Genomic DNA, 17,595 nt, shown 5'->3' on the forward strand with positions numbered 1-17,595 from the left:
ACTTTCTTGAAGTTGTGCTACAAAGAGAAATGAAGAAATGGTGGAGGAACTGGAGGGCGTTATGAGTTTGAAGAAAAAGTTTTGTTGTTTTCATCACTGTTGTTTTTAATGGGAGATGTTATACCATGTCTCTAAGATGATTAGTTGGGAAGAAAGCTGCATGAGGCAATAGAGATCAGAGTCAACTGCAGGAGTTTTATCTTTGAGAGGAGAGGGAATGGGATCCAGTGTACAAGGGGGGGAGGGGGGCGGGGGTGGTGCTGGCCTTAGGAGCCAAGGGTAGTTTGTTACATCTCACAAGAGGGAAGAGTGCGGGGGAGGTGGCAGATTTGGTAGGGGAGCTTGTGGAAGCTCTCTTCAGAGTGCTTCTCTTTTCTCGGTGAAATAAGAAGTAGGGTATTCGGGCTTCCCCGGTGGTGCAGTGGTCGAGAGTCCGCCTGCTGATGCAGGGGACACGGGTTCGTGCCCCGGTCTGGGAAGCTCCCATATGCCGCGGAGCAGCTGGACCCGTGAGCCATGGCCGCTGAGCCTGCACATCCGGAGCCTGTGCTCCGCAACGGGAGAGGCCACAACAGTGAGAGGCCCGCGTACCAAAAAAAAAAAAAAAAAAAAGTAGGGTATTCAGGTGAGAGTGAGGATGGGGAAGGAGGTATTAGAGATATGATGAGGGAGAGGGATGAAACAAGCAGGGGAATGTAGGAGGATTGCTGGGCAGCAGTAAGGGCTCACTTGAGGTTAGTAGTCGTGAGTTTGAAATGAAACCTCTCAGCACTACCTGTGCAGTTTTCTGTAGCCCCATCCAGCTTCTGGAGTGTGCTGGTGAAGAGCTGGATTTAAACAGGTTGGAGTTTTGTCACCAAGTATAATGGAAGGAAAGAGGGGCAAGAGAGTTGTGAATGTTTTCAAGGGAGTGATTGTAATGATGGACTATAGAATCTAAGCTGGGTAAGTGAGAAGAGGAATGGGATAAGGAACACTGAAAAGTGTTTAAAGTCAATGGATGATAGTTTCCAGTATGGTCAAAAATTACTGAAATTGAGCTGCTAGTACATAAGAAGGGATGAATGGAGGATAAGATATTAGAAATTGAAGCTAGGGAGAAGTTACAGAAACCATAGAGGCTAATGACCAGGTCTAGGGAATTACTGTGGAGTAGGTGGCTGAGTGGGGTAGAGGACTAGATCTTTGGAAGTTAGCTGGTAAAGGAACTGAAAAGCCAGGGGACTGGAATAATCATCTACCTGAATATTGAAATCATCGAGAATGTTGGCAGGATTAGTTGAGTGACTGTGGACAAGTTTCTTGGTTTCTTGGTGCCTGAGCCCTCATTTCTTAAAAGGGAAAATCATGGTTCCTACCTCACTGGGTTGTTGTAAAGATTAAATAAGATAGATTTATCTCAAATGCTTAGTACAATACCTGCCACATAGTAAGCACTCACTAAAACAATACACTTTAAAGTTATGCAAGAACAAATTTTAAACTTCTGCAGGTAGTAAGAATATCTACGGCTTTTGAGAACCTTTTCCCACTACTTTTTAGTTATTTGCCTGCATTTCTTTTAACAATTGTGTTTCTGGTGTTTCTTCCTAACAGAAGTGCAAATAAAGGAGGTCGAAATATTGTATCAAGAAGGCTTGTCTGAAATAGCTCTGAGCAGCCCTAGTGAACAGATTGCACACTTACTCATGGAAAGAAGTACACTCTTGAGGAAACTGGAACGAGGGGATCCCAAACCAGAATCACAAAGATGTCTGAGCAGTAACCTACAGAAAGAATTTCCCCAGGTATTCAAAATTAACTGGGTAATTGAGTAAGAGACAGGCAAGTTGAAAACTGCATTTGTTCATTTAACCATTCATACATTAAACTATCAGGAAGCCAGTTTTGATAGCGCTTAAGAATATAGGCTTTGGGCTTCCCTGGTGGCGCAGTGGTTGAGAGTCCGTCTGCCGATGCAGGGGACATGGGTTCGTGCCCCGGTCCGGGAAGATCCCATATGCCGTGGAGCGGCTGGGTGTGTGAGCCATGGCCGCTAAGCCTGCGCATCCGGAGCCTGTGCTCTGCAACAGGAGAGGCCACAACAGTGAGCGGCCCGTGTACCGCAAAAAAAAAAAAAAAAAAAAAGAGTATAGGCTTTGGGTTTAAATGGACCTCCTCTACCACTTGTTAGCAGTATGTCCTTGAACAAGTTGCTTAACTTTTGTGAGCCTCAGTTTCTATAAAATCTGGGAGCAACTGAACTACTCCACAAGGTGATCATGAAAATGAAATAATATACGTAAAGCTCTAGAATAGTACCTCACATGTCAATTAGCTTTATTGTTATTATTTATTGAGAACTTACCATGTGCCAGGCTTTGTGCTAGTGGATGTAGGAACAAAGTCAAATTAGAAATAATTTGGACTTGCAAGGAACTTACAAGCTAATGAAGGAAAGAAATAAACCAGTGGTTATAATTCAGTGTGGAAAGCTCTGTGATAAAGTGAAAACTCAGGGGTGGGGCTGAGTCAGTATGGGTGGAAAAGGCTTCCAGCAGAGGTAATGTTGAGTACCATTTTGAAAGCTGAGTGTTAGCTGGATGAAGAAGATGGGAAAGACATTTCTGGCAGAGGAAATAATGTATAATACATACTGGTTCATGTGAGTCAATGCTGAGAAATGTGCCTGGAGATATTTTCAGAAACCACTTCATGGTGAGACTCATATACTAAGCTAGAGAGTTTGGAATCAGTACCCAGCAGTGTTCCTGGAGCATACTGGAGGCATAAAAATATTTTGAATGTACAAATGACTAACTGTTATAGTTGGTCTGGAGAGTCACTGAATGATTTTAAGAGGAGAGTAACATGATCTGATTTGTATATTAGAAAAATCACTGTGGTCACAGTAGAGGGGTGGATTGGATAGGGACCAGATTGGAAGCCGGGATTTCAGGGGATGTTAACAAATAATTAATTAAAGAATGAGAACCAAAAACAAGGCTCAGAGTGTAATACAGAAGGGAAGAAGGAGTTATGAAGGAGATGGAATCTATAAAACAAATTGGACACTGTGGAGGTGAAGTCTGGGATGACCCTAAGGCTATCTACCCAGTCACTACTAAGTCATAGTTTTACCACTAATGGACAGAAAGAATTAAAACAGATATACTACAAAGGGTTTTTGTTATTATACAATGTAATTCATAAAATGTGTCACATTCCCAGTTATATTTTGTTTAAGCTAATGTTGTAATTTACCTGAGCATAAAGTAATCAGTAGAGTCACTTTTTTGTAGAAATTGACAAGCCGATTCAAAAATTGATAAGGAAATGCAAAGGAACTAGAATAGCCAAAACAACTTTGAAAAAGAAGAACTAGTTGGAAGATACACACTTCCTGCTTTCAAGACTTACCACAAAACTGCAGTAATCAAGAAAGTGCAGTATTGGTGTAAAGGCAGATATATAGATCAATGGAACAGAATAAGGAGTCTAGAAATAGACCCACACCTACATGGTAAATTGATTTTCAACACAGGTGCCAAGGTAATTTAATGGGGAAAAGATACACTTTTCAACAAACAATGCTGGCACAATTGGATAGACATATGCAAAAAAACAAAAACAAAACCCTCAACTCTATTGAGGTTCCCTTCCCCACTGGTAAAGGAGGGAGTCCCTACTCTAAACACTATGAGATAGCCAAATACATGACACCCAACCTTGAACAGAGTTGTGATTGATAGTTTATTAGTCAGATAGACTCACAGCCCAGGGAGGACACTGCCTGTCATGCAGGGCCACCGGGGTTGTACTCAGAAATGGAGTGAACCCATAGGGGCCATGGGAGACAGACTTTATAGTACCAATAGGATGAGGTGCCCCCTAGTTCTCATGGGAGGATATGACTGGCTTGTTTAAAAAATTCCATGGGTTGGCAGTGAAATGGCAGCCATTAGGCTGAGGACTGGATAAAATATAGCTGTTCTGGCTGATAAGGGCACTAGCTAGGTGGAGAATCTTTCCCGTTGGATGGGGGCATATCTGGCAAAAGCAAGGGAATTCATGCTTAGGCTTTTGGTGCACTATGAGTTACAAGGGTGTCATGGTAACACATGAAAGTTTAGACCTTACAATACATTTATCCTATATCATATACAAAAATTAACTCAAAATGGTTCATAGATCATGTAGGAGATAAAATTTACAGAAGAAAATCTTAGTGACCTTGGGTTTGGCAAGATTTTTATAAGACAGGAAAAGAAAAAACATTGGACTTCATAAAAGTTCAGAACATTTGCTCTTCAAAAGACAAAAATAAAAGAGCAAGCCACAGAAGGGAGATAATTTTTTAAAAAATATATCCAACAAAAGCTTTGTATCTAAATATATAAATAAATCTTATAACTCAACAATAATAACACATACAACCCAACTAAAAACTGGTCAAAAGACTTAAAAAGTGACTGCACTGAAGGACATATACAAATGGTAAATAACACATGAAAAGATGCTTAACTTCATTTATTATTAGGAAAACACAGAAATTACAATGAAGTAATTTATTATGAGGTAACTATTAATGTATCAATGAATGGCAAAATTTAAGACTAACCATATCGAGTGCTGGTGACAATGTGGAGCAACTGGAATTCCCTTATCCTATTGATGGGAATATAAAATGATACAACCACTTTTGGAAACTAGTTTAGCATTGCCTTAAAAAGTCAAACACATACTTATCACATAACCCTGCCATTCCACTCCTAGGAATATACCCAAGAGAAATGAAAGAATGTGCCCACATAAAGACATACATGTTACAGCAACTTTAATTGTAGTGGCCCTAAACTAGAGTCAACTCAAATGTTCATCAAAAGGTAAATGTATAGATCCATAGAATGGAATATTACTTGGTAATAAAAAAGGATAAATATACAACAAAACAGATAAATTTCAAAATAATAATCTAAGTGAAATAAGCCAGACCGAAAAGAGTACATAGTCTATGATTCCATTTGTATAAAATAGTAGAAAATGCAAACTAATATATAGTAACAGAAACAGATCAGTGGTTGCCTGGGGACAATGTTAGGGGAGGAATGAATTATAAGGAAGTGTAGGAAACTTTTAAGGGTGATGAATATTTTCATTATCTTTATTGTGGTATTGGTTTCATGGATGGATACATGTAAAAAAATATGTACACTGTAAATATGTGCAGTTATTGTATATCAGTTATACCTTTAAAAAGATTTTTTTAAAAGATTTTTCAGGGCTTCCGTGATGGCACAGTGGTTGAGAGTCCGCCTGCCGATGCAGGGGACACGGGTTCATGTCTCGGTCCAGGAGGATCCCACATGCCGCGGAGCGGCTGGGCCCGTGAGCCATGGCCGCTGAGCCTGCGCAACCGGAGCCTGTGCTCCGCAACGGGAGAGGCCACAACAGTGAGAGGCCCATGTGTTGCCAAAAAAAAAGATTTTTGAAAGATCTTATTATGAAATGTAACTTGTAAAAATTTCATTGCCTCCCTAGGTTTGTGTGTGTATATATATATATTTTTTTAATTAATTAATTTATTTATTATTTTTGGCTGAGTTGGGTCTTCATCGCTGCACGTGGGCTTTCTCTAGTTGTGGCGAGCGGGGTCTACTCTTTGTTGTGTTGTGTGGGCTTCTCATTGCGGTGGCTTCTCTTGTTAAGGAGCACAGGCTCTAGGGGCGTGGGCTTCAGTAGTTGTGGCACATGGGCTTCATTGCTCCGCGGCATGTGGGATCTCCCTGGACCAGGCCTCAAACCTGTGTCCCCTGCATTGGCAGGCATATTCTTAGCCACTGAAGTCCCCCTAGGTATATTTTAATAGGCCAATACTGAATCAACCTGTGCATAAAGTAGATGAGAGAGTCATTCCAACCAAAGTGAGGCCACATAAAGTGACACGGAAGTTGAAGAATTTTGCAAGGCCTGATCTATACACTAATTACATTTTACCTAACATTTGTTTTTTGTTGGTTTTCTGACTTAATACAGGCACATAGTAGAAACAGATTCAAGCAGTATAAAATTGAATGAAAAATGAATTTTCTCACCCCAAATCCTCAGTTCCATATTCCTAAACTACCACTGCTGACAATTTTTTATTTATCTTTCCAGAAAATTTTCATTCTCTTAAAATACAAATTATGTTCCATTGTGCATATTGTTTTCACTTTCTGTATTAGTGTATATAGATTTGCCTTAGTCTGTTTGACAACATATATTCTTTTGAATGGATGTATCAAAATTTATTTAATCACTTTATTGTTGCATGGGGCAGAGGACAAAGGGATGACATTTAATGCCAAGAATAATCAAAGATTTAGAAAAACACATTTTATTGTGGAATATAACAGCATATATGCAGAAAAATGATAAAACTTAAAAAATACAGTTTGACAAATAGTTATGGAACAAACACCCATGTACCCATTGGTCCTGTGAGGAATACAACATTGCCAAATTCCTAGAAGCTTCCTTTTCTGATCACAACTCCCTTCCTCCCCACAAAGGTGTGCCTCCCTAAATAATATATATAGTAGTTTAGTTTTGTCTGTTTTTGAACATTACATACAAGGAATCAACTTTGGGAATTGCTTTTTTGTAAAACATTATGTTTGTATTATTTATTTTTAATTAGCTTGTCATTACTATGTATCATTCCATCATGTGAATATATGGCATGAGACTATCCATACTAAGTTGTTTTGGGTTGTTTCCAATTTATATCTATTATGAATGTAATATAATCTGTCAGTTATGCTGCTATGAATATTCTTATATATGTGCATGCACTTGTGTAAGGTATATACCCAGGAGTAGATTTAGGGAGTTATAGAGTATGTAGATCTTCAGCTTTACCAGATAATGTCAAACTGTCTCCTTAAGTAGTGGTACCAATTTATACTGGCACCAATAAATAGTGTATGAGAGTGCCTTTGTTCCTCATCAACACTTGATGTTGTCAGACTTTTAAATTTTTGCTAAACTACTGGGTGCATAATGATATCTCATATTGGTTTTAATTAGCATTTCCCTGATTAGTAGTGAACTTAGTATGATTGTCATTTGGATTTCCCATTTTATTAGTGTTTATTCAGGTCTTTTGTCCATTTAAAAACAGAGTTGTCTTTTTTTTTACTGATTTACAGGAATTCTCTATGTTCTGGTTTCAAGTCTTTTATTGATTATGTGTATCATAAATACTTCTTTTTCCACTTTGTGGTTTGTCTTTTTAATATTCTTAATAGTGTCTTTTAATGAATGGAAGTTCTTAACTTTAATGTAGTTCAATTTATCAATCATTTGTCTTATGGTTAGTGTTTTTCTGTCTTGTAATCCTTGCTTTCTGGGATTTTGATTTTTGCTTTTATTGAATCTATAAATCAATTTAAGAGGAATTGATTATCTTAAATTATTGATATCATTTGTGATCATGGACAGTCTTTCCATTTATTTTTTAATGTATATAAACAAAGTTTTATAATTTTCCCTACAAAATCTTGCACATTTTTTTAATATTTATTGCTAGGTACTTCATATTTTGGGGTACTATTAATGCTATATTTATTAAGAATTTAATCTTCTAATGATTGCTAGTATTAAAAGTATAATTATTTTTATATATTGACTATACCTACCAATGTTGCTAAAATTTCTCATCTTAATAATTTATTTGAAGATTTAAAATTTTTTCTGCCTGTACAGTCCTATCTGGGAATAATGATACTTTTGTTTCTTCCTTTCCAATTTGATTCCTTTTAATTCTTTTATTTACCTTACTATACTGGCTAGGATCTCCAGTATTATCTTGAATAGGAGACATACTTGTCTGGTTAATGATATTAGAGAAAAAGTATTCAGTGGTATGATGTTTGATTAAGGGTTGGGTTTTTTTTAATGATACCCTTTGCCAGGTTAAGAAAGTTCTCTTTTATTCCTAGTTTGTTAAGAGCTTTTATTAGGAATTAATGTTGACTTTATAAAATGTTTTTTCTATAGCCATTGAGATAATGAAGTAATTTAGAACTTTCATCTGTTAATGTGAGAATTTCATTGATTAATTTTTCTAATGTCTTGCGTTCCTGGGATAAATTCAACTTGTTCATGATTTGTTATCCTTTCTAAATATTATAGATTCAGTTTGATAAAATTTTGTTTACGTTTTTCTATCTATGTTTATGAGTGAGGTTGCCCTGTGAGTTTTCTTTTTGTATTATCGTTGTCAGGCTTTAATATCAAGGTCTGGCTAGCCAGTGTTAGCCAACCTTTTTTTCATTATTGCCTCCATAATGACACTTTTTAAAGTTTCTTTTATTTTGTTTGTTTGTTTAATTTATTTTATTTTTGGCTGCGTTGGGTCTTCCTTGCTGTGCTTGGGCTTTTCTATAGTTGCGGCGAGTGGGGGCTACTCTTCATTGCAGTGCACAGGCTTCTCATTGCAGTGGCTTCTCTTGTTGCGAAGCACGGGCTCTAGGCGCACAGGCTCAGTAGTTGTGGCTTGTGGGCTGTAGAGAGCAGGCTCAGTAGTTGTGGTGCATGGGCTTAGTTGCTCCACGGCATGTGGGATCTTCCCAGACCAGGGCTCGAACCTGTGTCCCCTGCATTGGCAGGCGGATTCTTAACCACTATGCCACCAGGGAAACCCAATAATGACACTTCTTAGATAATTTTTTTTGTCTCTCTCCCATGAAATTTTAATGGCACTGACATAAAGTAATTCTATTTTTGTACTGTAGGCATCTGCACTTTGTACTTGAAAGGGTAAGATTTTTCCCCCCATAGAAATCAGTTTGCACTCCCTTGGGGGCAATAGTGTCTTATTGAGAATGCATGGTCTCGCTTCATAAAATGGATTGGACTGTGCTCCCTCTTCTTTTACGTGGTTATTTTTTAAAATTTAAATGACATTTTTATTCATGAAGCTGATTGATGTAATTTTCATTCACCTCTTAATATTTACTTAGGAGAAATCTGAACAAACTCACCAGCCTCTGCAAAGGGAACATCAGAAACATCAAGAACTTGTGCATCAGTCTAAACACAGTCTGAGTGAGGTAAGAAAAAATTACAATCTTTTCTTAATAATAGTAGCTAGTTACAGGTTAGCTTTTACCTTGGAAGTATTTTGTTTGAATATATTAAAATGTACAAATCCATGCTAAAAGATATCAGTTGTGCATAAGAGTATTATAAACACATCACAAAAATTTGGGAAGAAGAAAAAAGTCAATCACCCATTTAACACAATAGCTGATTTTTACTGAATGTATCAAAACTTAAACAATCGATGTGTGTTATGTCCTTTGAAAAATCACCTTGGGACAGTACACACTTCTTCCCAAATACGTTTGGAGCTTCTTTTGGCGGGGGAGTCCTTTAGACTGTATAGCACATTATTTTACATATAATTAATTCTGTTTGTAGAAATTATTTTTTGATCTGGGGAAATGTTATTAAGAGCTCCATCCAGTGAATAAAACATATACAGAGAGTTTAACAATGGGAAGTAACCCAAGATAAATATATATGGATGAAACTGTATATCCATCATAGTATTATTTTCAATAGCAAAAATAGGAAGCTACCAAAATGTTGAAATGATTATATAAATTATCTGCACCCACTGGAATATTATATAGCCTTTAAAAATAATCATTACAAAATCTGTACAGCAATATAGAAAAATGTTCCTCATATAATGTTAAATGAAAAAGCCAGACAGAAACATGTATATAGATTAGGATTATGACTATGTAAAAAATGTACATAAATAAAAAATACTGCAAGGAAATATACCAGTAAGCTAAAAATAGTTTTGTTATGTAGATGGTATTGGTTATTTTCTTATTTTTTAGAAAAATTTGTGTAATGATTATATTCATGTAAAATAAATACATATCTTGGGGATCAAAAGCAAAATATCATTGAGGTTGAATTTCTTACTTAGTTTTTAAAATGCTTTGAAAGTAATTGTAGGAAAGGAGCTCTAAACATGATTTGAGCCTTAATTGTGTACATACCTTGAAATTAAATGAAATACCTTATGTAAAACCATTTTATAAACTGTATTTAATTACCATATAAATGAGGAGTATTTTCACTCTCTTTGGCCAGATGATAATTTTTATCATTAAATTTCTATTATATAACCATAATCTCTTAGATATGTTAGGTTTGAACCTTGTGAAATTGCATGTTTATAGGTTAAAAACAATCAAATATCACCATTTTTCTATGGTTCAACCTAATAAAATAAATGCACGTAAATATTCTGTTTGCTACTCTTCTTTATTGGCTTTCAAACATTTATAGGTAATAGCATGATGTCATAAGGGTATATTTACTTTTTGGTGTACTACTAACAGTGGTTTTATTTCAGTCCCATGATGAAGACCCAGAAAAAGGTAAAATATCACAAAACTGCAGAGAGAAAGATATGGAACAAGTAACAAGGAGGTTAGGGATGGCCCATGAAGAGATCCGAAGGCTCACTGATGAACTGCAAGGGAAGGAGAAAGAACAGAGTAAATTAGGTAAGCTGTGGTTACAGATGAACATGTCTAACAATGTTTTAAGTGTAGTGATCCTACTCAGGTTGGAACATGAGAGCACTGAGAAAAAAAATCTTTTAAGATAAACACATAAAAGTCTGATATACAGCCTCATTTTCTACAGTGTCCAGAAATTTTTATTGAAGCATAGCATAACATACCTACCAAAAAGTGTACAACTCCAATATTTACACTACCCAGTGCAAGAAATCTCCAGCAGTCTGGAAGCCCTGTTTCTTCTTCCTATGTCTACATATTCTCTCCTCCCCCAAAATTATGACTCTCCTAACTTTTAAGGTTATTTCTGAGTTTTGACTACAGGGAGTATGCATCCTTTAGTTTGTTTCTTTCGTTCAATCTTATGTTTGTGAGATTCATTTATGTTGTTGCATGTAGCAGTAGTTTGTTCACTTTTGTTGTTTGTACTCTAGTATTCCATTGAATAAGCCTATTCAATGTATTCTGTTTATCCATTCTACTGATGATGGACAATTATGTTGTTTCCAGTTGTGCTCTATTATGAATTGTGCTGCTATGAATATTCTTGTGCTTATCTGTACACCTCTGATCATGACATTCTAAGAGTAGAATTAGTAGATCAAAGGGTTACGGGTTTGTTCTACTTTGGTAGACACTGCCATACTGTCTTCCAAATAGTTGTATTAACTTAAGGTCTTCTCAGTTGTATATGAGATTTTGGTTGCTTCACATTCTTTATCAATACTCAGTATTGTCAGTCTTATTAATTTTACCTTTTCTGATGAGTATGTACTAGTATTTAATTTTGGCTTTACTTTGCGTTCCCCTGACAGCTAATGATGTGAAAATCCTTTAATATGTTTGTTGTTGTTGTTATTGCTCATTTAGATATACTATTTTGTGAAGTTCCTGCTCAAGTCTTGCACATATTTTTCTATTGGGTTGTATCTTTATGTTTTGTAGGAGTTTGTTAATTTGTAGGAGTTTTCTGTATATTCTGGATATGAGCCTTTTGTTGGATATAAATGTCATGTTAAGTTTTTTTGCCATATAGAAATGCTAATATTTATCAAATCAGATTTAACCAAGTTATTCTTTATGGCTTCTGGGTTTTCATGTGTAAAGCCTTTTCTGTATCACTACACGGTTATTGAAAATGTTCTCCTCTGGTGTTTTTTTTTTCTTTTAGTGCGTTTATGGATTTATTATTTATGTTTCAATCTTTGCTTTATCTATAATTTATTTTAGCATGAAGTTTAAATTTTTTAAATGATTTCCTCTCTATATAATTTGCAATAATTAAAGAAATTAGACTGATTCTTTTTCATGCAGTATATATGTTACTGTAGAATCATTTCTTAGAAATGTTAAATGTATAAAACAATAATGATCCTGCCAAATTGATTGTGGAATTAAAAACAAAGAATATCAGGAGGGTTGAGATTTTGTTAAGAATGCATTTTAAACAGTGAACACAAATGACCTTTTCAGAATGATGGAAAATTGGGCGAATGGGTACACAATTGCATATATTTGTCAAAATTCATCAAATTACTTAAAAGGATGAATTTTACTGTATGCAAAGTATTATCTCAATAAACCCAATTAGAAAAAAAAAGAAATTTGGCCACGTGAGTCTGATGAGAAGCAGTCTGCTACTTGTAGTACAGAAGGAGAAAGGAAAGAGCAGGAGCCCTGTTATGTTTAGTTACATTTGGATGCAGCAGAACACAATCACATAGCACCCTGTTCCATCAGCACTTGGTTGCTCTGGTGGATCCTAAACTATTAATTGAAAACTGTCTGCACAGTGAGTATCCCCAGGGGACCGCTGGCAAGCTGAGTTAGCAAGTCCTTTTAAAATATCACATGTAGTGTCAGTGTGGGTTTTACGTGTTACTTCTTGAATCATCCATCAATTTATATAAGCCAGAATTTATCCCTAGGTGTATGTGTTACATGATAGTGTTTCCCAAGTATTAGCCTATTTATTTCAACAAACTGACTCTTTTAAATGAAGGACTTTTAGTTTATTTTCTAGCTCTCTGTATATCACACCCAAAAATTTGGATGGGAATGAAAAATTTTGGCCAATAATAAAAGTAGTTTTCAATAATAAAAAAGAATACATGCCAAATATTTATTTATTCTCCAATAAATAAACTAAAAGAAAAAGATGAATTTTTAAAGGTTTGAAGGAATTATTAACCAAATATAATGTGTGGCCTTTACTGGATTCTGATTCAAACAGGTTTTTTAACATTTATGAAACAGTTGGAAGTTTGAATGTTAATTGGCTATTTGTATTAAGGAATTCTTGTTAAATTTCCTTAATCACACATAATGGTATTGAGTTTATATTTTAAAAGAGTCCTTATCTTTTAGACATACATAGTGAAATATTTATAGATGAATGATATGATGCCTGGGAGATGCTTCAAAATAATACAGGCCCCTACCTCACACCCACACAAAAATTAACTCAAAGTGGACCACAGAACTAAATGTAAGAGTTAAAATTATAAAATGCTTAGAAGAAAACACAGGAGTAAATCCTTATGATCTGGAGTTAGGCAATCATATGTTAGATATAACACCAAAAGCAAGAGTGATAAGAGAAAACCTAATAAATTGTACTTACTCCAAGTTTAAAATTTCTGTATTTCAAAATATACTAACAAGAAAGTGAAAAGACAAACCATAGACTGAGAGAAATATTTGCAAATTATGTGTTTGATGTGGGACTCATATCCAGAATATATGAAGAATTCTCACATATTCTTTTATATTATTATAAAAAGACAGCCCAATTTTAAAATAAACAAAATAAAATTTGAGTAGACATTTCTTTAGAGAAGGTATATGAATGGCCAATAGGCACATGAAAAGATGCTCAACATCACTGGTCATTAGGGAAGTGCAAATTAAAACAATGAGATCCCTCTTCACACCCTCTAGAATGGCTATAATAAAAAAGACAATGACAAGTGTTGGCAAGGAGTGTAGAAATTGGAACATTGCTGATGGGATTGTAAAATGATGCAGACACTTTGGAAAACAATTTGGCAGTTTCTCGAGGTGTTAAATGTAAAATTATCATGTGACCCAGCAATTCCACTCCTGCGTGACCCAGGAGAAATTAAGACGTATGTCCACTCAAAAACTTGTATGAGAAATTAACACAACATTGTAAGTCAACTACACTTCAATAAAATAAATTTAAAAATAAACCTTGTATGTGAATGTTCAGAGCACTATTATTTACAGTAGCCAAAACATAGAAACAACTCAAACGTCCATCATTTGGTGAGTAGATAAACAAAACATGGTATATCCATCCTGTGCAGAAAATAGTTAATATAGAAAACCCGCTAGTGGGAAGCTGCTGCATAGCACAGGGAGATAAGCTCGATGCTTTGTGATGACCTAGAGGGGTGGAGGAATAGGGAGGGTAGGAGGGAGGCTCAAGAGGGAGGGGATATGGGGATACATGTATCCATATAGCTGATTCAATTTATTGTACAGCAGAAACTAACACAACATTGTAATGCAATTATACTCCAATAAAGATGTAAAAAAAAAGAAGAAGAAGAAAACTTGACACTGCTGTCCTTAGAAAGTCTGCTTGTCAGGTTAGCCCTTGGCTAGCATCTGGAAACTTGCATTTGGGGAAGGTTCCCAGCATTCCCCAATTTGTAATAGTGGCTCACTGTGCTTGACCTCTTTGTACAAACAATATGATTTATGCTGAAAACCTGCTTTCCTTCTGAGAGTCTGGGATTTTGATGTGTCCTAGGCAGAAGGTGGTGTCTATGTCACCAGCCCCCAATAAATATGTTGGTCACCAAGTCTGTAATGAATTTTCCTGGTAGACAACATTTCACACGAATTGTCAATTCGTTGCTGGAGAAATTAAGCACATCCTGTGTGACTCCGCTGGGAGAAGACTCTTGGAAGCTTGTGCCTGATTTCCTCGTGCACCTTTTCTGTGTGATTAGGAATGATCTCTTACAAGATTCATGTTAGTGTCTTACTTCTGGGAGATTCCTCAACTTGCCGTTATAGAAAGCCTATCAGCCATACCATTGGTGATGAGTAAACCACAGGAGGCAAAGTGATTAAACCTGGGTTAGAGCACCCAAATCCAAAAGACTCCAATGCCCCATGTACTTCCCTTACGCCCTTCTGCTCTCCTCATAAAATTCTTGAATAGTACCAAAAGCTATTTCCTGAAATTTTGCTATTTCTAGAAACTACTGGCAAAATTCTAAATATTATTAATTACAGGAATTAATTTTAAGTATTTCTGTGTGTAATTTCTTTTTACTAAACTGGTAGTACCATGCTTAAAAACTTTCAGCTGTTCCTGTTGTTTACAGTAGTCCAAACTCTTCAGCATAGAATCTGGTTAGGGAAACAGGGAAAGATTACAAGATCAGATGATATCAAGGACAGGGATAAATATAAGGTGTAGTAGGAATATTAAGAGGGGAATCTGGAAAACATTCCGGGAGGAGGTGACATTTATGCAGAAAGTCAGGGGACAGCCATCAGAAAGTGTTCCAAAGAGAAATAGTCGTTTGAAATTTGATTATTATACTAATCAGTTGCTCCATACACAAATGTTTTGTTCTTTTTTTCTTTTAGATTCTGCACTTGAGAAGTCTCGACTAGAAATTGAGAAATTGAAAGAAAATTTGATAAAGCTGAAAGAAAATGGTGAGTCATTTTAGCAGATATAACATTTAATAATAAAATATTAAACAATAATATTTGTTAAGTAATATTTTAAAATAATATTACTTAATAAATATAATAATATTACTACTACTGCTATTGAGGCAGGAGATAGATGGGTCCCAGGCTGAACAGTTGGAGTTCGTCCCCTGTGGACAGATACTCCAAAATAGCAGGAGGGAGGAGAAGCTAAGCCCTGCCCAGACAAAAGATAAAAGACCACATATTCCTCATTCTCGAAGGAGGAGACCTTCCTGACTACACACATGCAGAAAGGGTCCTTGAAGGTCGAAAAGGGAGGGGGCGCCACCCCATAGTAGGTGATGTCAGGCTACCCATAGGCCTCTTCGCTAGAATCCATCTTGGCCAAGAGATGTGCGCGCACACGTGGGAGGACCCTGAGAAATATCAAATACAAGCTCAGGCCAGGCAAAGCAAGATGATTGGCCAAGGAAACCTGGAAGAAATGCTCCATAAAAGTGAATCAAACTACCACGAGGGTGCGACTCTCTCTCTGAGCCCCCCGGTGTGTCTATCCATAGGTACCCTTTTTCCTCCTAATAAACACTTTACTTGTTTCACTACTTTCTGTCTTTGTGGGAATTCATTTCTGCAGAGCTATACGGGTCAGGGCTTTGTCACTGCCCACTGGTCTAGTGCCTAGGATTCAGCACTCTCACTGTCGCGGCCTGACTTTAATCTCTGGCTGGGAACCAAAATCCTGCTTCAAGCCGCTGCAGACCGAGGCCACCCTAGATCACTATTATTATATCTACTGCTATTACTATTACTACCACTTGTTGCTTCCAAACAGGTACGCTGTCAGACATTTTATTTATTTATTAAAAAAAAATTTTAACATCTTTATTGAGTATAATTGCTTTACAATGGTGTGTTAGTTTCTGCTTTATAACAAAGTGAATCAGTTATACATATACATATGTCCCCATATCTCTTCCCTCTTGCGTCTCCCTCCCTCCCACCCTCCCTATCCCACCCCTCTAGCTGGTCGCAAAGCACCCAGCTGATCTCACTGTGCTATGGGGCTGCTTCCCACTAGCTATCTATTTAACGTTTGGTAGTGTATGTATGTCCATGTCACTCTCTCATTTTGTCCCAGCTTACCCTTCCCCCTCCTTATAACCTCAAGTCTATTCGCTAGTAGGACTGCGTCTTTACTCCCATCTTGCCCCTAGGTTCTTCATGACCTTTTTTTTTTTTTTAGATTCCATATATATGTGTTAGCATATGGTATTTGTTTTTCTCTTTCTGACTAACTTCACTCTGTATGACAGTCTCTAGGTCCATCCACCTCACTACAAATAACTCAATTTCATTTCCTTTTATGGCTGAGTAATATTCCATTGTATATATGTGCCACATCTTCTTTATCCATTCATCTGTCGATGGACATTTAGGTTGCTTCCATGTCCTGGCTATTGTAAATAGAGGTGCAATGAACATTTTGGTACATGACTCTTTTTGAAGTATGGTTTTCTCAGGGTATATGCCCAGTAGTGGGATTGCTGGGTCGTATGGTAGTTCTATTTTTAGTTTTTTAAGGAACCTCCATACTGTTCTCCATAGTGGCTGTATGAATTTACATTCCCACCAGCAGTTCAAGAGGGTTCCCTTTTCTCCACACCCTCTCCAGCATTTATTGTTTCTAGATTTTTTGATGATGGCCATTCAGACCAGTGTGAGATGATATCTCATTGTAGTTTTGATTTGCATTTCTCTAATGATTAGTGATGTTGAGCATTCTTTCATGTGTTTGTTGGCAGTCTGTATATCTTCTTTGGAGAAATGTCTATTTAGGTCTTCTGCCCATTGTTGGATTGGGTTGTTTGTTTCTTTGATATTGAGCTGCATGAGCTGCTTTGAAATTTTGGACATTAATCCTTTGTCAGTTGCTTCATTTCCAAATACTTTCTCCCATTCTGACAATTGTCTTTTCGTCTTGTTTATGGTTTCCTTTGCTGTGCAAAAGCTTTTAAGTTTCATTAGGTCCCATTAGTTTACTTTTGTTTTTATTTCCATTTCTCTAGGAGGTGGGTCAAAAAGGATCTTGCTGTGATTTATGTCAGAGAGTATTCTGCATATGTTTTCCTCTAAGAATTTGATAGTGTCTGCCCTTACATTTAGGTCTTTAATCCATTTTGAGTTTATTTTTGTGTATGGTGTTAGGGAGTGTTCTAATTTCATTCCTTTACATGTAGCTGTCCAGTTTTCCCAGCACCACTTATTGAAGAGGCTGTCTTTTTTCCACTGTGTATTCTTGCCCACTTTATCAAGATAAGGTAAG

The 17,595-nt window shown here is 36.5% G+C and overlaps 1 protein-coding gene across 8 annotated transcripts in view; it reads left to right on the forward strand.

Moving 5' to 3' along the window:
- CCDC30 (coiled-coil domain containing 30) overlaps nucleotides 1-17,595 on the forward strand; it is a 172,160-nt gene that overhangs the window by 21,091 nt on the left and 133,474 nt on the right. For 7 of the 8 annotated variants that reach the window (XM_067725743.1, XM_067725735.1, XM_067725738.1 and 4 more), the window contains 4 exons: nucleotides 1,597-1,787; nucleotides 8,988-9,077; nucleotides 10,403-10,556; nucleotides 15,201-15,272. In XM_067725743.1, the coding sequence (XP_067581844.1) occupies nucleotides 1,597-1,787; nucleotides 8,988-9,077; nucleotides 10,403-10,556; nucleotides 15,201-15,272 (507 nt within the window). The remainder of the gene's footprint in view (nucleotides 1-1,596; nucleotides 1,788-8,987; nucleotides 9,078-10,402; nucleotides 10,557-15,200; nucleotides 15,273-17,595) is intronic. The other variant, XM_067725740.1, reaches the window with a different exon arrangement.

Source organism: Pseudorca crassidens, chromosome 2 (genome assembly GCF_039906515.1).
Source record: "Pseudorca crassidens isolate mPseCra1 chromosome 2, mPseCra1.hap1, whole genome shotgun sequence".
In the NCBI taxonomy this organism is placed as follows: domain Eukaryota; kingdom Metazoa; phylum Chordata; class Mammalia; order Artiodactyla; family Delphinidae; genus Pseudorca; species Pseudorca crassidens.